Here is a 24,850-nt window from a genome sequence, read left to right as displayed (position 1 = left end):
CCTTGTGTGGTCTTCTGCTGCTGTAGCCTATATGCTTCACAGTTGCTCGTCTGCATACAACTAGATTTTTAACTTATTGTTGCCTTCCTATGAGCTCAGAGCAGTTTGCCCATTCTGCTTTGACCTCTGGCATCAATTTGGCCTTTTTGTGCAGTGAAATGCAGCTCATTGGATATTTCCTCTTTTTCAGACTTCTCAGCAAACTCAAGAGATGGTTGTGTAGAAAGTCCCAGGACATCAAACTCAAAGTCACTTAAATCACCTTTCTTCCCCATTCTGATGCTCAGTTTGAAAGGCTTTCTTGACCACATCTGCATTTCTAAATGTACTGATTTGCTGCCATGTGATTGGCTGATTAGATATTTTTGATAAACAACAAATTAATGTGTACATCAAATTAAAGGCAGGTGACTGTAAATCAAATACCACAACTAAAGTGTACAAAAAACAATCTCTATATAAAAGAAAAACCAAATGCAAGTCATTTACTTCTTTTTAAAGCAGATTTGGAGACACTTCTGTGCAGGTCTTTAAAATGTCGGGGAACACAGACTCGTGTATTTTGTTAAACAACTTGAGTCAGTTCAGTTTAGCCATGGCTTATTCATTCATTTAATATTTCTCTCTTACATACACACCTCTCTGCAGAGGTTATTCTGAGCTGCTTCCTTTTTGTGTAGATCCTTCAATTCTCCAGGGGGAAAGATGAATGCAGGCTGACACTGTCTCTCCAGTAAAAGCCAAACGATGCCTAAATGCTTAGTGACATGTCTCGTTTTAGAAATTGGTTGTTGCATCCAAAACTAGTGTCCCGACAAGTTATAATTATCATTGTCAAACTGGCTTATTTTGATAATACAATCTAGCCTTTCAGTCTTTCCTAATTAACTCCTCTAATTTGCCCTTCAGGGTAAAGTATAAAGGGGCTTTTGTTAGAAGGAATATTAAGCACTGCTATTATTAGCATAATGAGAAAGGGAACATGGACCTGTGTTCAGATCCTCTCAAACTATGCGATTTGTAAAGGCTCGAAAAAATATAGGGTTTGACGCCTGAGTGGTTGACAAGCAGTGGAAGAAGGTGATGTTATGAGCTACAGAATTTAATAAATATCACTACACTGTCCACTTCATGGAAGATGTTTATTTTAATAAGTGAAACCAGTAGTAAATTTTAGTGCTTAAACTGGTAGTAGTAGTAGTAAAACAGGTCTTATCTTTGATCATAAAATATTCAAACTTCCCCAAAACTTCAGCTCTGGCTCATATCATATATAAAACTACTTTATTACTAACCCACTGCACCGTGGACAGAGACAATGTTATCCTGTCTTCCTCCCCTCACCCCAACCGGTTGTGAGAGATGGCCGCCCCTCCCTGAGCCTGGTTCTGCTGCAGGTATCTTCCTGTTAAAAGGGAGTTTTTCCTTCCTACTTTCACCAAAGTCCTTGCTCATAGGAGGTCACTCTGCTTCCTGACATTGGACCCACATTAAACTCATGGACTGAACATACACACACCAACAACCACCAATAACTGAACACACACACACTTGAGCAAAAACAAACAAATGGCCAACTGTACCCTCATACACACAATAATAACATGGCCTGAACCACCACTCACAACCACTAGCACTTTATATAACCACTGTAGAAATTATCCACATATCTCACTGATCTAAACTGCACTACTGTCAATGCTGTATAGACAATCATTCTATACAATACAATAATTATAGTCCTACAACTGTTTATAACTTGTATAGTTCATATTTCATATTTCTCTATAGTTTCACATTTATATCTTGTACATAGCTTGAACACTCACTACAGCCTGTACATACTTATAGTTATAGCATATTCATAATATACCTTCATACCATGTACATTGTAACAATAATAGACCCATTTTTGTAATATATCTATATATCTAAATTATTGTTAATATATATTTTGTAATATATCTATATTGTTGCTAAAGCACTTTCTGGATGGATGCAAACTGCATTTCATTGCCTTGTACTTGTGACATGTGCAATGACAATAAAGTTGAATTATATTCTATTCTATATGATTGTTGGGTTTTTCTCTGTATGTATTATTGTAGGGTCTACCTTACAATATAAAGCATCTTGAGGCGACTGCTGTTGTGATTTGGCGAGGTATAAATAACACTGAATAGGCCATAACTTGAGTTAAGTTCAAGGTAAAGTTACTTTAACTTAACTCTGTCTTTATGTCAAATGATTTATGAACTTGTTTTTTGTCAGTGATGTGACATGCAAATACAGACAAAAACATGTAATAAATCCTCAGAGTGATGGTGTACTTTTGATTGTATAACATAAAAATGCATCAGTTTTGTCAAAAAAATTATAATTTAACTAAACTATCTTTATCTTTTTAATCACTGATCACTTTCAAACCATGACCCTGCAGTAGAAAAGTTGTTAATAAATTGGATGAGTGGATGAACCCATCTCTGCATAGATATGTTGAAGTATTTTATTAAAAGAAAAGGCCTTTATGAATGACTGATATCTGATGGCCTTAAAAAAAGTGTGCATGGTTATTAGAATAATATTGAAATCCCACTAGGGGAAGCTGTTACTCCACAAACACCCTGAGCCATTAAGCACTGTCTTATAAAAGAAAATAATTGAATCAAATTGTTCCTCTGTTGTGTAATACTTCTCCTTTCAGATATTTTTTGAATATATATATATATATATATATATATATATATATATATATATATATATATATATATATATATATATATATATATATATATATATTTCAATAACAAACAGCTTCGGCATTTCATTGAATTACACTAAATCTGTTTAAATCAGGAACTGCCTCATTGAAGTGTAAAGTCCAGGAAGTGCCGTAATAACTGCAAATACTGCAGCTTTTCACATTAGCGAGATACTTTAGCCTTGCGGGTGGTTTTAAACTAGCAGGGAACGTGCCAAATTATAAAATGTTTGTTAAAACTCTCATCTTGGCACACATTTGACAAAGGGGTTGCTTGAATCCAGGTAAACCTTGTTAGCTTTTAGCACGATGCTTGTCCCCACATGCTAACACCGTGCACGTTAAGGTCACCACAGCCATCGGCTCCATTTGAAGTCTGTGTAGAAGCAAACAGCCTCATTATTTGCCTTCGTTGTAACAAAAGTAAATGCGCACAGGTGGCCTGGTGATCACTCTTAAATCACTTTTAAGTTGAAGCAGAAAGTAAATAAATGCAGGCTTTTTTTGTTGGATCAAGATTGTCGTGTCTCCTACCACTAGGCACAGGCCAGTTTCTATAATACAATTTAATTAAACTTGCATAAAAGCTTATGACATGACTGCACTGTGATGTAATCAGATCACAAGATAATAAACAAAACTCTTACCCCTGGGTGCTGTATGTCAAGAAGGTCACTCTAAATAGCTAGCTCACTTCAGATTCTGTGAATTTTAGCTGTTTTTAGCTCTGCCAAGGTGATTTTAGAGGGAGTTAAACACATAGATCTGTCAACACATAGACACACAATCCCCACTTTGGACATCATCTGATTAATCTCTCTCTTCTGTCTTCCTCTTTCTTTCACTCATCCCCTCTGTCTCCTCTTTATAACCAGAGGTTCAGTATTGATTTAGCTGGGTCAAGAGCTCCTCCAGTTCCAAGCACATAAGTATCGCTCCATTTACCTAGAAGTAGTTCTCTCATCGATCTCTGCCAGCTTTTTGCCGTCGGCCAGACAAAGTCAGTGACAGACACCGCTCTGATATCATCTCAGTGCCCACAGAGAGAAGGCTTGATATAGAAAGGCAGGGGGCATGACAACCGCTGTAAGCCACAGTGACTCGTATGAGAAAAGAAAGGCAGAGATCAAGAAGAAAGGAAACCGTTATGCTTCACTTCCAACTGCATTTCAACATTTTTATATTTTCTACATGAAGCCGTTATTGGACCGTGAATTTACTCATGAAAGAAAATGCTTTCTCATGTTTCTAATGCAGGCTTATTCATGGATGATCTGATATCCTCGTGTTGGTGTTGTTCCCAGACCATCATGAAAATGTTGTTCCAGGTTCAACATTGCAAGTGACCAATCACATTGTTGTGACGTTATTCTTTTGCGCGCCAAGCCATTCGTGCATTTATGAAATTCCAATGTTGCAAGGACAATATCAATTCTGCTTACCGTTTATTAAAGGGTTACGGTTAGGGTCAGGGTCAGGGTCCGTTGATCGGCGGACAGAGGCGGTTTCACGCAGCTTTAGTACAGTTTTTTGTTTTACGCCGTTTTTTCCCGAAGTCGCAAGAGTATGACGTCACAACATTCTGATTGGTCACTTGCAATGTTGATCCTGGAACAACATTTAGTATGATGATCTGGGAACAACACCAACACGAGGATATCAGATCAACCCTAATTCATAGATCATTCATCGTTTAATGAAGGGAAAAAAGATGCTTTCATGAGTAAATGACATGTATAATACAGAAAAACTAAATTAAATTAAATTAAATGAAAAAGGAAGCACTACGAGAGTGCAAACCACTGCCAAGGCAGCTCACTCTTTGAGCAGTAGTACTGTATTGTGTGTATGTGTGCTCTTTAAACATACACTAAGAAGTTTGTAGTGTAGTGACATATAAGAATAGCATGACAGATGTTGGAAGGTCAGAGGTCAAACGTGACATCATGTCTCCTATAATGTGATATTTAGAATCTCTAGATATCATTCTCTACATGCTTACATGTTGTCAATACAAAATATGGCAGTAAGAAACACAGTTTATAACAGCTCTGTATGACATCATAATAATTTTGACCTTCAAATCTATTGACCTTGAAGGAGAGAGTCAAAGTTTAACATATAGTAAACTGGGTTAATTTGGTTTGTTTCAATACATGACAACAGTTTGCCATAGTTCAAATGATAGTGTGATTATTTGGTTAGCATTAAATTTGGTCTGCATATGATGCGGAAATACGTGTGTGTAATCTTACGTGTTCACCTGTAACAGAAAGAAGAGTTATTACACAGTTTTATAAAGAACAGAAGGAATGCAAAGAGCGTTCCTTCGACAAAAAGACAGAATAAATCTGCATCCCTCAGTAAGAACAATGCAGCTGGATGAAAGATCCAGGTGTTTTCTTCTAGCAGCTAATGCAGTCTCTGAGGAGAAGTTTAGAAATGTCTGGTATGCTGACTTTATTCTAACCTTCACTGCACCAGATTTTGGCTGGAGCCACAGTTTAGACATCTAAACTGTATTTGAGCTCCTCTTTAATAGTCCTGCTGTTAATAGTTACAGACCAGTTTAGCAACTTTTCATTTGTTTAGTTTTCTATAAAGTAAAAAGCATTTGTGAAGCTCTTTAGTTCTGGAAAAACTAAACAAAAACAAAAACGTTGGCTGTATAAAATTTGAACCCATGAGCCTGCATTGGTGAGAGCTTAGTATAAATGAGCCTTATCATTATCCTGGTATCCTAAATGCCCCTACACACCACCTGTCCCTTCAGGGCAAGCCTCTGTGCACACCTGTCCGGCAGTGTTTACTTATAAACAGTTGATCTGGTTTGAACCAGTGAACTGGACCTTTCAAACTGTGAGAAGTCACTGATGTCCCTGTGTGGTGTTTTAGCCTGATACAGACACGACACTAATGACATGAGCGGGGCATTGTGTGAGTGTGCCTCTGCAAGCGCACTCTGCCTGCATATGTGGTGTGTGTGTGTGTGTGTGTGTGTGTGTGTGTGTGTGTGTGTGTGTGTGTGTGTGTGTGTGTGTGTGTGTGTGTGTGTGTGTGTGTGTGTGTGAACGCTGCACTGACCTGGATGACAACAACATGAAACTAATTGCTTGAAATTAGGCAGCTTTCCCACACAATTATCATCAAATGTCTTCCTCAAAAGTGCACCCTCACCCTCCCTTCCACTTTCCTTCCCTTTTCCTTTTGCTCTAATATCTCAGGTGCCCAAGGCCACCATCAAGGTAATTTATTCCTCTGGCTGGAGCTTGGCACTGCTCCATCTCCCTCCACTATTTTCACAATAATGGTAAAAGTGTCATGTTATCATTAACCTAAAGGGCGGCAATAAAAGTCGCAGTAAAAAATTAAAGGAAAGGAGGGCTGTAATGCATGCTTTTATACCAACAACTGACCTCGTGGGTGGGGCTTCCTCATCCGAAGGCGGGACGAAGTTTCCCCACACATTAACACTCACAGTGAGTCGTGGATACTACAAGACCTTCTCATCATTGCAGGAGAGCATCTCTCCGCACACTGGGTTTTCTTCTCTAGAAGAAGCTTGAGGAAAATCGTGGGGAGGCGAAGATAACAGCAGTCTTGGCGTGGCTGGTTATGGAGACTGGACCACGGAGACTTCGGGAAGATGGCACAAAATGAGAAGTCAAGTGAGATGCTTCCTGTTTAAAAGAAATTGTGAAAGGAGCGTTGGCGTTTCCAAAAGCGCATGAGTGCCTAAGACGCGCTGGGTCGTGGAGAGGCGCACGGGAGCGCACAGGTTGGTGGAAGCAAATGCTTGGACATGAATTACATGTTAACTTAGACTGAGTTTAAAGAATATTCGAAGAGGTATTTTAATAGTTTAACTAATATTTACCAAAAGTGGGCAAAAATACGTTGTCATGCTTAGAAAAATGTTCAAGAAGCCTTAAAGTTTTATTTATGAAAGTAGTAGTTTAGTTGATTTCGTTTATTGAATATGAATATGAACGGTTAAACTGTCTCCCTTAACTGGGGGCTATGGTGGAAAACAAAAATGGCAAGCTTAAAGCAGCCTGAAGGCTCAGGGGCTGGACATATTTTGTTTTCTCAACATTATACTGCGGGCTGCGCGTCACTCCTTTGTTTTTCAGCGTGTTTCGGTTAATATTTACGTCACACTATTTATTTGTGCAACAAATTTTCACAGCTTCAGCTGGGAACGCCCGACAACAGGCAGTTATAAGATTATTTAAGTGAGCTACCGAAGGAGCAGTTACTACAAGTGCGCGGATTATTAACTATTAGAATGCTGGCTGCTTTGGTCGTTGCCATCATTACTCTTTGTTGTTTTACATCGTGTGACACGTTTATGGCGCCTGGGGGCAACTTTGAGATGCCAACATGAAACAGAATACCAGTTTGAAGGTTTTGGGGTGTTTTTAACAGCAACAACAACATAAAAAAAGGTAGAAGCTGTAAATAGGAGAAGAAAGTTGATTGTTTTTGCCACTTTTTACTCTCTTTATGTCTGATGAATTGGTTCAGCTGAAGTTAGTCTGCAGTTTTGCTTTGAGCTTTGCATCTGTACCAGCTTTTGAAAATATCTCTCATTTGAATTACATCGTTTTGGTTTAGTTTAGCGCCTCAAACAAATATACATTAAAAAATCTCACTTAAAGGTTGGGGGGGGGGGGGGGGTGGGGGTTTAAACCAAAGGGAAGAATCCTCCTAGATCTGTGAAAATGCAATATAGATTATCATGTCCTTTTTCTTTAATATAAAAAGCGAATGTAATCAAATACGTAATGCTTGTGCTGGCCACAAACACATAAAATGATGATCACGGCTGCCTGTTCTGGTGAAGTGGCAACTGTTTTGATTGCAGCAGTGAGCATATGTGAGAAGAAGTGAACTCAAGAGCCTTGGGAGGCATTTTCTTTACTCTCTCTTTCACTCAGAGTATTCACTGGAGAGTTTCTCCTGGTAAATATGAAGAAATCGGTGCTCTCCCCATATGTTGCTGATTCTCTGTGATCCAAAGGGCAGCAAAAATAGAGTTCCTAAAGCAGAAACCTACAGAATAGTAAATCCTCCACAATATAATAAACTATAGCTCTTTTCATATGCACTGCAGCAGCAGAGGTGCACAAACAGAACTTTACTCACTACCGTGTCAGTGTGCACCAGTGTGCAAGTAGCATTAATAATATTCTGGTACATTTATGGCTAGAGAGTGACTGTCATGTATGCAGACTTCTGAACTCTCTATCCAGATAACAACCTCATAGAAAGCACACAGATTGTTAACAGCACTGCAAATGCATTTGCAGCAGTGAAAACATTTACGGGGTGATTTAGGTTTGTGGTATAATAATTGTACAACTCTGTCTTTTTCTCTTTTGTGACTTTTTCTAGCATAACTCCAGTGGACATCAGCTCTACCTCCTTGAAGATGGAGGACTACAGTGGGATATTTGAGAATGTCAGCATCTCTTCCACTTACAACTTTACTGCGGACAGTTTCTCAAACACCACTATGCTGCTACCGTTTAACAAGGTCATTGTCATCATCCACACCATCGTCTTCATCGTGGGTTTTCTGGGTAACACACTGGCCATCTACGTGATGGCCCGCTATGCAAAAATGAACACAGCAACTAACATTTACATCCTGAACTTAGCTGTGGCGGATGAACTCTACATTCTGGGGATTCCCTTCATAGGGACCAACAGCGTGCTTTCCTATTGGCCATTTGGAGAAGCTGTCTGCAAGATCAGCATGACTGCTGATGCTATGAGCCAGTTTGCATCCACCTTTTCCCTGACACTGATGAGCATCGATCGCTTCCTTTTCGTGGTTTATCCTGTTCGCAGTGTTAAATGGCGGAAACCAAGGTTGGCGAAGATAACTAGTTGCATAGTCTGGGTTGTGTCATTCCTGATTGTTCTGCCAGTCATCATCTTCTCAAGTGTACAGGAGGACTTTAAGACCTGCAACATGAGCTGGCCTGAACCACATGATGTGTGGTCTGCTGTCTTCATCCTCTACACCTCTATCCTGAGCTTCTTTGGTCCTCTGATTGTTGTCTGCCTCTGCTACCTCTTCATTGTCATTAAGGTAAAGTGACAAATAAAAGCACCCTGTGACTTAGCTAATATATTTTTTTGTTATTCTGCTGAGATTCTGCTCTCACGCTCTCATTAAAACTTTCTTTTAATTTTCCTTTTCAGGTGAGGTCAGCACGTGAACGTGCAGGCCTGACTAAGCGGCGCAAATCCGAGCGCAAGGTGACACGCATGGTGGTCATCATCGTGCTGGTCTTTGTATTTTGTTGGCTTCCCTTTTACACCACCAACATTGTCAACCTGATTCATATCATCCCTGAGCACAGTATGGACATCTACTTTTCCGTGGTCATCCTCACCTACGTCAACTCCTGTGCCAACCCGTTTCTTTATGCTTTCCTCTCCAAAAACTTCAAAGAGAGCTTCCAGAAAGTGCTCTGCTTTCAGAAAGCAAATGTTGCCAGAGCTGCACAGGTGCTGCAGGGTAGACAGAATGATACCAAGGTAAACCAATATCCTGTTTTCTCATACAGCATTTGTGCAAAGTTTTAATAGGAACAGTAAGACACTAACACTTGAAGGGGTGGTGGCGGTGGCGGGGGGTCACCTAACCCTTTTTATTGATCCAATTAGGTGCAAAGTTTTTGCATAGATTACAGCTGTATTTTAGGTTATTGTCCACAGCTTACAGGTTGCATTGGCTGGTTAGCACTAGACAGTCCTGGGTGTTAAATCCGTGCATGTTCTCACGGTGCCTACGTGGTTGCTCTCCACATACTCCAGCTTCCTCCCACAGTGCAAAAACATGCATGCAAGGACAATTGGCTTTTATAAATTGGCTGCACGTGTAAATGTGAACATGAATGGTTATCTGTCTTTCTGTATTGGTCCTGCAACCTATCCAGGGTCTACCTCCCATGGCACTTGCAGCCATGAATTGGATTAGCAAAGAAAAATGGGTAGATTTTCTTTTCCTTTTTTTTTCTTTTCTCAACATATATAAAACACTCACAACAGCCCTGAAACAAGCTATTTTTACAGTCTTCATCTGCACATTGTGTACATTTGTGCGTCTCAAGCGGTTCCTTTTAATTGATGTGGCTTTTCTGCCAACTCTGCTTCGAAGGCCAGAATCCAAGAAAGGCCAAGAAACACATGTTTACCATTGACACTCGGGCATTTTTCATGCAGGTACCATTTCATCTGAACTTGTGAGGCATGTTTCTTCAAAGTGGAGATATTGATGTTGTTCTCTTGGTTACCCGTGAACCCTTACCCTCCACTTGTATTTCTAGTCTGGTTAGAGCTAGCTCATAACAAGCGTTATATCTCTATTTCATTGAGTAAGAAGAAGTTGAAGAGGCTTATTTGAGGGTTAGTCTAATGATCAGTTACACTTTAAACAAGCTAAAATTAAGTAGAAATATTATTGAGTAACGCAATCCTTCACTGGAATACAGATTAGTTCTGAAAATATGCCTCTGCATTCCTGCCCAGATATGTGTTGAGATCTTTCAAGATAATGGCATTTCCTAGAAACACTAAACTTCTGAGCACTTTTTTTAGCGCATGTGAATGTGTCAACACAACTAAATGCCTTCCTGTCTCTGAATTGCAAATATCAGCTTGTACTTTTGAATAAGTCTGAAAATTGTAATAATACTTACCCAGATCCAGATCTATATGTTTTCCATTGCTGCATTTACTGCATCTCTAATCCAGTATTGTGCCTGCTTTTGTCTCCATAGTCCGTCCAGCTGAAGGATCTCAGGACCGCTCACAGTGAGCCTCTCAATACAAAAAATGTGGTGAATGGCCAATGACTGCTGATCCACTATGTACTGTTTTGATACCACATGGAACCTGGATGCTTTCTCCCTTGTCATTTAATAACCTGCCTTTATTAATGATCATTTCTTCCTGAGTGGAACATTCAAAGGAGTAAAAAGAAGTCATTGCAGCATATTTTTTATGGACTTTGTACTAGACTGACTGTGTTATACAAGGCATAAGTTTATGTCATGATGACGTAGAAAACGTCATCGGATTACAAAATGCTGAAAATTTTCAATTTGCATTATTAGACCCCATGCTTTCTCACCTCTATTAGCTTGTCATGGTGCTGTTACCTGTTAATTCAGTCAAATGTGCATTTCAGTGAAAGTACTGACTTTACCTTACTGAGCGCATTTGGGACTAAACAACTATCATACTCTTTTCTGTGTTGAAGTAACTGTGATAAAAACAAGAGGGGTCTTTTAGTGCTCAGCTTAAAAGAAAATTAGGTTAATTTTTTTGAAAAGTGAAAGCATTCCTTTAGAAATAAACTGTGTATAACAAAGTAGTTAATCAGTTCTGTGGAAATACCGGTATACATTTTAATGACGTTAGATTGAACGTATATTCATGTATCAGGTATTAGCCTTACATTCACGCCATCTTTGACCCGGGCTCCTATTGTACCGCTTTATCTCAGACACTGTTCGTTCTTTAATTTGTGAATTTACAGTATTCGGTTTGTACTGCTGTTACTAGACTTGTGACTGTCTTGTTGATTGATGTAAAGCTGGCTGAATGGTCATGACTGTTACGGTGGATTTTCATGTGACAGGTTTTTTGGGACATATTAAAGTCAGTCTGACAGACTGGAGTGGACAACACGGGGAAGTAAAGCAGCATTCTCAACCTGGTGGACAAACCTGCTGAGCAGCACTTACCCGTCTTATATTTGTAACATGAGTCAAGCAAAAAGCATGTGACCAGTCGTGACTTTGAGCTTGGTTAAAAATCCAGGTGGACTTGTGAAAGCCTTACAGGTGAGAATGGAACAAGGGAATTTTTTTGTGTTCAAAGCACTGTGAATTATGAAAAGACGAGTGAATTTGAGTTTGTTATGCATATGAAAGTTAAATGTGTTGTATATGGGTCACCTATACGAAGGAAAAAAATAGTGAAGCTACTTTGACCATTAATAAACGGTGACGTCTGTTACTCTGCATCTCCATGGTCACAGTTGCTCCAAGACAGTAAGAACAGTAACTAACTAAACAAAATTAATTGTATATATATATATATATATATATATATATATATATATATATATATATATATATATATATATATATATATATATATATAACAAAGTTGCATTATATGTACATTTATTCCACTAACTGTGATTGTATGTTTTTTTAAATAAAAGCAGATGTATGTTTCAGCACGTTCCCATTGAATCTGATAGTAAATGTTAATATTTTTATGCATTATTCCTTCCATTCATAGGAGTAGTAAAAGGGGAGTAGCTGTCTCATTTTTCTTATGAAGGAAAATGGTCAAATAGTAAGTAAACACTGGTATGAGAGCTGTTAGACATATAAAATGCATACATCAAAACAAAGTATCTAATATTTCTAAAGTAGCAACATGTTTGTATATTCTCTAATTTGTAGATATGGAATGGGGCTGACACACAGCAGGATGTATTATAAGTGCACAGTTGTGATATGTGCATTCACTGGGCCTCTTGGCAGCCACACCTGTTCACCTGCTAAATTCCTTAACACAATTATCTAATTAGGCAATCACACTGCAGCAGTTCAGTGGATTTAGACACATAAACATGCAAAATAACCTGCTGAAGTTCAAACAGAGCATCAGAATGAGGAAGAAAGGTGACTTTGAATGTACCGCAGTTGTTGGTACCAGACAGCCACCAACTGAGTATTCCAGAAACTGCTGGGACTTTCCCACATAACCATCTCCAAGCTTAACGGAGAATGGTCAGAGAAAGAGAAAGCGGGCTTGTTGTTGTGAGAGGTAATGGTAACTCAAATAACTCATTGCACCAAAGGTATGCAAAACAGCATCAACAGATGGTCCACAGCAGCAGAAGACCATGCTAGGTGCCAGGTCTTTTCAGCTAAGAACAGCAAACTGAGTCTACAGGTTGAAACAGGCTCATCAAAACTGGATAACAGAAGATTTTAAGAACGTTGTCTGGTCTGATGAGTTTCTACTGCGACTTTTGGCATAAACAATAAACATGGTTCCATCCTACCTTGTTTTTACAGTTCAGGCTGGTGGTGGTCGTGGTGTAATAGTAGAGGGGATATTAGCTCACTGAGAAATTTTAAACACCGAAGCCTACATGAGTATTAATGCTGACCACTTCATGACTGCAATGTACCAGTCTTTTGATGGCTGCTTCCAGCAGGATGACACACCGTGTCATAAAGATCAAACCACCTCAAACCAGTGTCTTGAAGTTGACAATAAGCACCTTTGGATGTCAAGTCAATATGGACCAAAATCTCCTAAGAATGTTTTCAGCACCTTAAACCTGTTGAAAGTGTATTTTATGTTTAACAGGAAGGAGGATTATACAAATGTTGGGCAGGGTTTTCACATACAAAGACGCAATGACATTAACAACCACATAATATCCCCACATTAACACTGACAGGGTGTCAAAGGTGCTAAAAAACCGTCTCATCATTTCAGGAAAGGATTTTATTCTCTGTCAATCTAAGAAGTGTAAGAAAATCATGCAAAAGCAAAAATAATGTCAGAAAGGTTGATATTCTAAATTCTAATTATTCAGCCATTAATATGAACATTTAAAGTGGTTTTTAAGACTTGGAAAAATGTCAGTCCCAGTGCAACCTGAAGGGAATGGGTGATGGAAGTGTTTGTTTTCTCAACAGCATACTGCGGGCTGCATGTCACTTCTGTGTTTTGGACCATGTTTCAGTGAAGCTTTGCATCAAACCCCAGTTCCAAAAAAAATTAAGACTCTGACTAAAGTGTAAATACAAACAGAGAGGATTGATTTGCATAGAAAATGTATCAGATGTTTAGTTTGAGACATTATCATATTTTGTGGAAATATTAGCTCATTTTGAAAAACACTGGACCTCTAAGAGGTACTAAAAAGAAACAGCTGGAGGTTGTTGGGTTAATTGATAACATGTCAACTTAGGAATATGATGGGGTATAAAAAGCGCTTCTTTGAGAGGCAGAGAAAATGTAAAAATGAACAGTCACCAATCTGAAAAAATGAATTATTATTACTATTATTATTACTATTATTACTATTATTATTATTACTATTATTATTATTACTATTATTATTATTAATAATAATAATAATAATAATAATAATAATAATAATAATAATAATAATAATAATAATAATAATTCATTTCTAAATTGCGTAATAAATTTCAGAATAATGTCCCTGAACATAAAATTGACAACACTGTCTTCCTCTCCTCACCCCAACCCAACCGGTTGTGGCAGATGGCCCCGCCCCTCCCTGAGCTTGCTCATAGAGGGTCATATGATTGTTATGTTTTTCTCTGTATGTATTATCAGTGTTAGGGAGTAACGGAATACATGTACCGGCATTATGTATTCAAAATACAAAATATGGGTAACTGTATTCTGTTACAGTTACTGTTTAAATAGGTGATAATTAGAATCCAGTTACTTTCTTGAAATAAATGGATTACACAGCGGTCTTTTCCTGCTTCATGTGTTGGGCTATCCCCGCTCTAATTTTGGTAATTCCACGCATTGCTGGAAACCCAAACAAAACAAGCAATAAGAGGCGCTGTCAAGAAATCTGACTGTGCAATGCAAACTCTGTTTGCCAGCAATCAAGCTGCTCTCGGTGTCAAAAGACTCCAACCTAAAGAAACATCTGGATGCCAGTTCTTTAAAAAAAAAAAAAAAAAAAAAAAAAAAAAAAAAAAAAAAAAAACTAGCATTGACCTACTGCAACTACCTTGTTTCTTCAATGTACTATTGCTGTGCAATTTATTACTATTACTGAAGACTGCATTACAACCTCCTAGCTGCAAATAATCATTTGCAGTTCTGAAAGCAATACCTTTCAGAATGACACATACAGTGGGGCAAAAAAGTATTTAGTCAGCCACCGATTGTGCAAGTTCCCCCACCTAAAATGATGACAGAGGTCAGTAATTTGCACCAGAGGTACACTTCAACTGTGAGAGACAGAATGTGAAAAAAAAATCCATGAATCCACATGGTAGGATTTGTAAAGAATTTATTCGTAAATCAGGGTGGAAAATAAGTATTTGGTCAATAACAAAAATACAACTCAATACTTTGTAACATAACCTTTGTTGGCAATAACAGAGGTCAAACGTTTACTATAGGTCTTTACCAGGTTTGCACACACAGTAGCTGGTATTTTGGCCCATTCCTCCATGCAGATCTTCTCGAGAGCAGTGATGTTTTGGGGCTGTCGCCGAGCAACACGGACTTTCAACTCCCGCCACAGATTTTCTATGGGGTTGAGGTCTGGAGACTGGCTAGGCCACTCCAGGACTTTCAAATGCTTCTTACGGAGCCACTCCTTTGTTTCCCGGGCGGTGTGTTTTGGATCATTGTCATGTTGGAAGACCCAGCCTCGTTTCATCTTCAAAGTTCTCACTGATGGAAGTAGGTTTTGGCTCAAAATCTCACGATACATGGCCCCATTCATTCTGTCCTTAACACGGATCAGTCATCCTGTCCCCTTGGCAGAAAAACAGCCCCATAGCATGATGTTTCCACCCCCATGCCTCACAGTAGGTATGGTGTTCTTGGGATGCAACTCAGTATTCTTCTTCCTCCAAACACGACGAGTTGAGTTTATACCAAAAAGTTCTACTTTGGTTTCATCTGACCACATGACATTCTCCCAATCCTCTGCTGCATCATCCATGTGCTCTCTGGCAAACTTCAGACGGGCCTGGACATGCACTGGCTTCAGCAGCGGAACACGTCTGGCACTGCGGGATTTGATTCCCTGCCGTTGTAGTGTGTTACTGATGGTGACCTTTGTTACTTTGGTCCCAGCTCTCTGCAGGTCATTCACCAGGTCCCCCCGTGTGGTTCTGGGATCTTTGCTCACCGTTCTCATGATCATTTTGACCCCACGGGATGAGATCTTGCGTGGAGCCCCAGATCGAGGGAGATTATCAGTGGTCTTGTATGTCTTCCATTTTCTGATGATTGCTCCCATAGTTGATTCTTTCACACCAAGCTGCTTGCCTATTGTAGATTCACTCTTCCCAGTCTGGTGCAGGTCTACAATACTTTTCCTGGTGTCCTTCGAAAGCTCTTTGGTCTTGGCCATGGCGGAGTTTGGAGTCTGACTGTTTGAGGCTGTGGACAGGTGTCTTTTATACAGATGATGAGTTCAAACAGGTGCCATTCATACAGGTAACGAGTGGGGGACAGAAAAGCTTCTTACAGAAGACGTTACAGGTCTGTGAGAGCCGGAGATTTTCCTTGTTTGAGGTGACCAAATACTTATTTTCCACCCTAATTTACGAATAAATTCTTTACAAATCCTACCATGTGGATTCATGGATTTTTTTTTCACATTCTGTCTCTCACAGTTGAAGTGTACCTCTAGTGCAAATTACTGACCTCTGTCATCATTTTAGGTGGGGGAACTTGCACAATCGGTGGCTGACTAAATACTTTTTTGCCCCCACAAGTCTAACAGTCTGGGGTCTATGAATTAACCTCAGCTAATAGTTACCTTTAAGTTACTGTTAAGTAACTTAACGGAATACGTTACAAGCTACATTTTGGGCCGTGTGTTCTGTAACCTGATGTATGATACATTTTAAAAGTAACCTTCCCAACACTGTGTATTATTATTTACAATATAAAGCACTTGAGGTGACTGCTGTTGTGATTTGATGCTGTATAAATACAATTGAGTTGAATTGGATAATATCGTGAAAAGATTCAAGACAAGGTCAAAAATCAGTATAGATTTCTGTGATCTTTGGGCACTCAGACAGCATTTTATTAAAAACAGCCATGATTTCGTTGTGGATTTTTTTTCAGGATACATATTATAAAATCATGTCGGTTTTTGATGAGGCTTGTACACACTGGATATCCATGCTGGAGTGTGTTATATAACAGGATTACCATGCTAAGCATCTAACTTGTATTATCAAAGTGCATAAGACCCATTAATTTAGGTAAAGTATTATCCACATTTGTATCATAGGTGTGCCCACTAGTGGAATGAGTCATGAGGCTGTGCCACATGTTGCATGAGAGCCTGTTGATGCACACTGTTTGCTCTGGAATTTAACAAGTAAAGCTACTATGTAACTTCTGACAGTTTTATGGAGCGTGGTGGCAGGTTATGACATACAGATAGTCGACATTGGCCCCTCAGACGATGCACATGGTATAACAGTCCAAACAGCCCAAAGTTGTAAAAAAAAAAAAACCTCGTTAGCAAGATTTAGGATCTATGGGGAGAAAAAAAAATCTCTTATGAGTGGTAAGGGAGACGCTTCTACTGTTTAAACTTTTGAACTCACTTTGGCCCTGAAACTGTCAAAAGTACTAAAAGGTGATGAAGAACGATAAAAAGAGGGTACGGGCCCTATAAAAGACAGGTCAGATATACCCCCACCAGCTTTTTCCTGTCTCTGTCTCTGTCTTTGCTTGCTTTGCTATGTGTCGTCTTGTTGTTCGGTGTTTTGCTGTTTATATGACTGTTTAATAAGCTCTGTTTCAAGATTCTACTCTTTTCCAGAGAATCTTTTTAAATGATTTGATTTTAATTGGATCTAAAAGGGTGGATCTCTATATCATTGGCTGGATAAGGTTATCATGTTAGATTCAAAATTTTCGACCCAACAATTCTGTTGTGGAAATCAATGCACAGGCTCAGGAACACGTGCAGAAATCACTGTCCATAAATATTCCTCTTCTCTAAAGAACAAGCCCGCACCTCTCCAGGCCTTTTTCCATCTGCTCTCATTACCAATCACAATGTCATCTTAATCGACAGACTCCTACTTGACCTCATCTGTCAACCTCTTCATCACCACAACAAACAGGAAGGAGCCAATCTGTGATGTAGTCGCACCCCCACCTTGAACAACTCATGCCACCTTTCCAACATCATGCCGTGCCACAGCTCTTAGCACCCTAAGCTTTCTCCAGATCCACACAGACTCGGTGCTGCTCCTTCTAACCTTCTCTATAACTCTCCATCAACACTCTCAAAGCAAACATCACATCTACAGTGCTCTTTCTCTGCATAAAGCCATGCTGCTGCTTGCTAATTGTAGCCGTTCTCCTCAAACATATCTTGACAGCTCTTTCCCATAGCATCATGCTCATCACCTTTCCTTCTGTCTTGTCAGCAGCTCTGCACACCATTCTTATTCTTGAAAATCTGTGCCGGTGCAATTCTTCTCCATTCCTCAGGCATTCTCTCTGATTCTCCAGGAATCAAACTATTTGGTTTGACAAGTAGTTTGACGTCCCACTTTCTTCTCTCCTAAACATTTCCACACTTCCCCTGGTATGTTATCTGGACTAACTACCTTTCCACTCTCCATCTTCTTCATAGCTGCCCTCACTTCCTCCTCACTAATGCTCTGCATTTCCTAATTCACTAACTTTCCTACATCTATCTTCCTTTCTCTGACATTTTCTTTATTCATAGGCTAATCAAAGCACTCTTTCCACCTTCTCAACAGCCTCTCTTAACTCATTAGTACATTTCCATCGCTGTGCTTAATCACCCTGACCTGCTGCACATCCTTCATAGCTCATTCTATGCCTACCCAGTCAGTACAAGTCCTTCTGTCCTGCCTTAGTGTCCAGCTTCACAGACAAATGACTACAAGTCTTTTCCTTTCCATTTGCCACCTAGTCTCCCATTACTCCTGTCTACTTTCTTCGTCTCCCTGACTTTTCTTTGTCAACCTCTCCTGACCTTCTTTGAATACGTTCCCGTCTTCTGTCCAGAGAATACTCCAAATCTAAATATATCTTAAAGATTGGTTAAATTATTTATCTGTTTTGCTTTGTCTGTGACTAGAATATGTGCTCATTTTTAACATTTGGTACTCCGAGTCTGAATTATTTGATTTGGGTATTGCACCTCAAACATGCTTGGACGGAATATTCCTGCAGAAATCTATGTTCCCTCGCTTACTTTGACTTCAAACGAACTTTCCATCTAGTGTTTTTTATAAGCTGAAGTAAAGAATGCAAATGATAAACTCTTCTTAATAAAATGTTTTGATTATTTTGTCATCCTTTTGCATGAAGAACAGTTGTGTTAAAAGACTTAACACTTGTGCTGAATACGGTGAATGCTGCCTGTTCAGTTACACGGGACATGATAAAGTGGTCATTTTTTTGATAGCAGCAGGGAAAAGATGTGAACAGCAGTGATCCTGAGCGCATTCAGGATTCTTCATGTGCATTTCCTCTTGTTCAGTGTTCAATATTGCAGAATGAGATGCCAGATGGTTCATCTTTCAACAGGGGTTACTTGCCACTTAGTTGTCTTATTCTCTCTGTTATTCCATTATGGAAATCTAATCCAGTGACAGTAGCAGCACACAAAGCCTGCTCAACTAATGTCATCCTCTTCCAAAGCGCAGCCTCCCATTAAAAGAAATAGCATGTTGGCCACATGCCCAAACAATTCACAGGAGAGTTTCTCCTGGTAAATATGAGGAAATCAGCGCTCTCTACATATGGTAATTCTCTGTGATCCAAAGGGCAGCAAAAATGGAGTTCCTAAAGCAGAAACTTACAGAATAGTAAATCCTCCACAATATAATAAACTATAGCTCTTTTCATATATGCACTGCAGCAGCAGAGGTGCACAAACAGAACTTTACTCTCTATCATGTGCACCAGTGTGCAAGTAGTATTAATAATATTCTGGTACATTTACAGCTAGAGAGCGACTGTCATGTATGCAGACTTCATGTATGCCCTCATAGAAAGCACACAGTGTCATGATCCCGGGTCGTTGACCCAGTGCTTTGAGTTTATTGTTATTATTTTCCAGTTTCTGCTGTTTTGTTTTTGTTCTTAGGGTTTGAGTTGTGTGTTTAGTGTTCTATTATCCCTACCTGTGTCCTTCCTCCGTGTTCTGTTCGTGAAACAGTCTGTGAGTTTCCTGTTTTACTTTGTAGGTCTGTGTCTCGTTATGCCCATTAGTTCCAGCTGTGTCCCCTCCTGTGTGCCATTTCCTAATTACCTGGTGTGTGTATTTATACTGCGTGTCTGCCTGTGCACCTCGTCGTGTCATCTGTGTTTCTCTGTGAGTCTTCTGTGCTATTCAACATTTACTCTGTATTTTTCCACATCTCTCTCTGCCCAGCATTCTTCATCTGCCACCTCTGTACATCTCCCGCTGTCCTTATGTTTTTCAGGTTTGTTTGTTAGTTTTTCCCAGTTTAGGGTTATGTTCAGTTCTGCCCCCACCTTTGTTATTTTCACTGTAAATAAATCTCCACTCGCATCTCCACTGCCATCTGCATCTTGGGTCCTCCTTCATTCCACCACACGACTGCTGCCCCAGCCGTGACACACAGACTGTTAACAGCACTGCAAATGCATCTGCAGCAGATAAATTCCTGCTGTGAAAACATTTTATGGGATGATTTACGTTTGTGGTATAGTAATTGTACAACTCTGTCATTTTCTCTTTTGAGACTTTTTCTGGCATGACCTCAGCGGAGGTGAAATCGAGGACTACAGTGGGATATCTGAGAACGTCAGCATCTCTTCCACTTACAGCTTTACTCCTGACAGTTTCTCAAACACCTGCTGTATGCTGCTACCGTTTAGGTCATCATCATCATCCACACCATCGTCTTCATCGTGGGTTTTCTGGGTAACACACTGGCCATCTACGTGATGGCCCGATATGCAAAAATGAACACAGCAACCAACATTTACATCCTGAACTCTACATTCTGGGGATTCTCTTCATAAGGACCAATAGCGTGCTTTCCTATTGGCCATTTCGAGTCGCATCTGCAAGATCAGCATGACTGCTATGAGCCAGTTCACCTCCACCTTTTCCCTGACACTGATGAGCATCGATCACGTCCTATTCATCATTTATCCTCTTCGCAGTGTTAAAACCAAAGTTGGTGAAGATAACAAGTGGCATAGACTGAGTTGTTCAAAAATGATTTTTCCACTGAAATTCTGCCCTCATTAAACTTTCGTGTTAAAATTTTACTTTCAGGTGAGCTCAGCATGTGCACATACAGGCTTGACTAGGCAGATTAGATCTAAGTGTAAGGTGACACTCCTGGTGGTGACTTTTGTGCAGGTGTTTCTACTTTTTTGATTTGTATTTTTTTTTTACTTTCAGCATTGTCAACATGATTCATATCATCCCTGAAAAAAGAATAGATATAAACTTTTCCATGGCCATCCTCACCTACAGTGGGACAAAAAATATTTGACAGCCGCCAATCGTGCAAGTTGTCCCACTTAAAAATATGAGAGAGGTTTGCGATTTTCAGCATAGGTTCACTTCAACAGTGAGAGACAGAATGTTAAAAAGAAATCCAGGATATCACATTGAATGATTTTTAAAGAATTTATTTGCATAATGGTGTAGAAAATAAGTATTTGGTCAATAACAAAAGTTGACCTCAGTACTTTGTAATATAACCTTGGTTGGCAGTCAGACATTTCCTGTAGGTCTTCACCAGGTTTGCACACACTGCAGCTGGTATTTTGGCCCATTCTGTCATGCAGATCTGCTCAAGAGCCATGATGTGGGCTGTCGCTGGGCAACAGGGACTTTCAACTCCCTCCACAGATTCTCTATTGGGTTGACGTCCACTCCAAAATCTAGAAATGCTTTTTACGTAGCCACTCCTTTGTTGCCTGGGTGGTGTGTTTGGGATCATTCTCATACTGGAAGATCCAGCCACTTTTCACCTTCAGTGCTCTCACTGATGGAAGGAGGATTTTACCAAAAATCTTACAATACATGGCCTCATTCATCCTTTCCTTATTGCAGATCAGTGTTCCTGCCTTTGCAGAAAAGCAGCCCCAAAGCATGTTTCCACCCCTATGCTTCACAGTGGGTATGGTGTTCTTGGGATGCAACTCAGCATTCTTCCCAAACACAGCGAGTGGCATTTATACCAAAGACTTTTATTTTAGTTTTATCTGACCACGTGACATACTCCCAGTCCTCCTCTGAATCATCCAGATGGTCTCTGGTAAACTTTAGATGGGCCTGGACGTGTGGTGTCTTAAGCACGGGAACGTTTCAAGTGCTGCAGGATTTTATGCCATGACGATATAGTGTGTTACTAATAGAAAACTTTGTTACTGTGTTCCCAGCTCTCTTCAGGTCATTGACCAGTCCCACCTGTGTAATTTTGGGCTGTTTCCTCACCGTTCTCAAGATCATTTGTACCCCACGAGGTGACATCTTGCATGGAGCTCCAAGTTGAGGGAGATTGTGAGTTTGTTCCATTTTCTAATAACTGCTCCAACAGTCGATCTCTTCTCACCAAGCTGCTTGCCTGTTGTGGACTGGCTCATCCGAGTCTTGTGCAGGTGTACAATCTTGTCCCTGGTGTCCTTAGACAGCTCTCTGTCTTGGCCATGATGGAGGATAAAGTCTGACTGTTTGAGGTTGTGGACAGGTCTCCTTTATACAGATATCAAGTTCAAACAGAATCCATTAATACAGGTAATGAGTGGAGGATAGTGGGACAACTTGCACAGTCGGTGGCTGCCAAATACTTTTTTGCTCCACTGTATGTCAGCTCCTGTCAAAACCAGGTCTTTATGCTTTCCTCAGTAAAAACTTCAAGGAGAGCTTCCAGAAGATCCTTTCCAAAAGCAAATGTTGCCAGAGCTGCAGGGGTGCTGCAAAGTAAAAAAGAATACTACCAAAGTAAAGCACAATCATGTTTCCTCGCTTAGAAACTGCACACAGATGTAATGTGATCCATGCACATCAACATTCTTACGCCTGTCATTAAATATTCCGTTTGCAGCAATAACAGTCTGGCAGACCTCTGACCTGCCACAAGTAGGATTTGTTTGGCACTACTTCAAGATGTTTCTGCAGCTGCTCGGTCAAAATCAAATGGAAACGCTGTTATAGACTGCTTCTTCTCTAAACACATTAGAGCTACACTTGAGTCATTGTGATGTTATAGAAACACACTGGGTCAAATTCGGTGGAGTTTACAGGGTATGGTGTGGCTTGCAAAATGGATCAAAACTTCAACACCAAGAAATCTCATCACACTTCCTTCGCCATGCTTGGAAGTTACCATCAAGCACTTCATTTGTTCTATCGCTTACCTTTTTTTTTTAACCCAACATCAAACAAATATTTATCCGCCATAAGAACTTTTATTGTCTCCATTCTCTCCCTTCTTTGCGTTTATTTGCTCATTTTAATCTTTTCCTTTTATTGGTCCAGCTTTTTTCTTGGCAAATGTGTTAAAAAGGCCAGTATCTAAAAAATCACCTCCCATCTCCTTTTCCTAAACACCTTTCCTTGACCTTGATGGAAGACAACAAAGAAAGGTGTGCAGAAGAATTCAAAAGAGAAGCATGGTGCACATAGAATACAAGATATAAAAATATCTATCACTTTGCAGATTTTGCAGACTTTCCCAAAGAAAATTAAGCTTAGAGTCATTTTCCAGTTTCACACAGGAGAAAATTTGGTGTATAGTAACACAGTCGGTGTTTGTGTGTCACAATCAGGTAAAGAATACTAAAATTTTCAAATGTGGGTCAAAAAAGGTATGCCAATCTAAGTATGTATGTCTACTAAAGCCCAAAAGCTGCTACCAGACAGACCAGCAGTTAAAATAACAGTAAAATAACAGAGAATACCAGCAAACATCTGCATACATAACACAAATTATCAGTGGAATTCAGCAGTCATGGTTGCTGAAAATGTGCCCATGTTGACAGGTGTACAGATGGTTCAAAACAAGGACACGTCCAAGCATTTAGTAGTAGTTTAATCTCAGCATACAAATGCTCAGTACGGCATGTGCTTTTGGCAGCACAGTTAAATGTTTTCCAGTCCATGAATTGCAAATATCAGTTTTGTGCTCTCTTTCAGTTTCTGAAGATCCCAGAACCACACGGGGGGACCTGGTGAATGACCTGCAGAGAGCTGGGACCAAAGTAACAAAGGTCACCATCAGTAACACACTACAACGGCAGGGAATCAAATCCCGCAGTGCCAGACGTGTTCCGCTGCTGAAGCCAGTGCATGTCCAGGCCCGTCTGAAGTTTGCCAGAGAGCACATGGATGATACAGCAGAGGATTGGGAGAATGTCATGTGGTCAGATGAAACCAAAGTAGAACTTTTTGGTATAAACTCAACTCGTCGTGTTTGGAGGAAGAAGAATACTGAGTTGCATCCCAAGAACACCATACCTACTGTGAAGCATGGGGGTGGAAACATCATGCTATGGGGCTGTTTTTCTGCCAAGGGGACAGGACGACTGATCCGTGTTAAGGACAGAATGAATGGGGCCATGTATCGTGAGATTTTGAGCCAAAACCTCCTTCCATCAGTGAGAACTTTGAAGATGAAACGAGGCTGGGTCTTCCAACATGACGATGATCCAAAACATACCGCCCGGGCAACAAAGGAGTGGCTCCGTAAGAAGCATTTGAAAGTCCCGGAGTGGCCTAGCCAGTCTCCAGACCTCAACCCCATAGAAAATCTGTGGCGGGAGTTGAAAGTCCGTGTTGCTCGGCGACAGCCCCAAAACATCACTGCTCTCGAGAAGATCTGCATGGAGGAATGGGCCAAAATACCAGCTACTGTGTGTGCAAACCTGGTAAAGACCTATAGTAAACGTTTGACCTCTGTTATTGCCAACAAAGGTTATGTTACAAAGTATTGAGTTGTATTTTTGTTATTGACCAAATACTTATTTTCCACCCTGATTTACAGATAAATTCTTTACAAATCCTACCATGTGGATTCATGGATTTTTTTTTTTCACATTCTGTCTCTCATAGTTGAAGTGTACCTCTGGTGCAAATTACTGACCTCTGTCATCATTTTAGGTGGGGGAACTTGCACAATCGGTGGCTGACTAAATACTTTTTTGCCCCACTGTATATGATCCATTTGTGCTCTCTTTCAGTTTCTGGCATTGTCGATAAACCTTAAAATTATAATCAATACATATTTTACGCAGTTCTCTAGCCCA

General features: G+C 39.9%; 1 protein-coding gene across 2 annotated transcripts; it reads left to right on the top strand.

Annotated features, from left to right (window-relative positions):
* Positions 1-6,255: 6,255 nt before the first annotated feature.
* LOC308411188 (somatostatin receptor type 5-like) lies at positions 6,256-11,875 on the top strand. Of its 2 annotated transcripts, XM_080904986.1 has the most exons (5): positions 6,256-6,539; positions 8,159-8,638; positions 8,714-8,861; positions 8,975-9,313; positions 10,558-11,875. In XM_080904986.1, the coding sequence occupies exons 2-5, from the start codon at positions 8,196-8,198 to the stop codon at positions 10,630-10,632; spliced, it is 1,005 nt and encodes a 334-aa protein (XP_080761112.1). In that variant the 5' UTR covers positions 6,256-6,539; positions 8,159-8,195; the 3' UTR covers positions 10,633-11,875. The 2 variants fall into 2 exon arrangements, with proteins under 2 accessions (XP_080761112.1, XP_080761111.1); XM_080904985.1 differs by having other exon boundaries at positions 8,159-8,861.
* Positions 11,876-24,850: the final 12,975 nt, after the last annotated feature.

This window comes from Rhamphochromis sp. 'chilingali' (genome assembly GCF_963969265.1).
Source record: "Rhamphochromis sp. 'chilingali' genome assembly, chromosome: 15".
Classification (NCBI taxonomy): domain Eukaryota; kingdom Metazoa; phylum Chordata; class Actinopteri; order Cichliformes; family Cichlidae; genus Rhamphochromis; species Rhamphochromis sp. 'chilingali'.
This window is presented reverse-complemented; position numbering and strand designations above follow the sequence as displayed.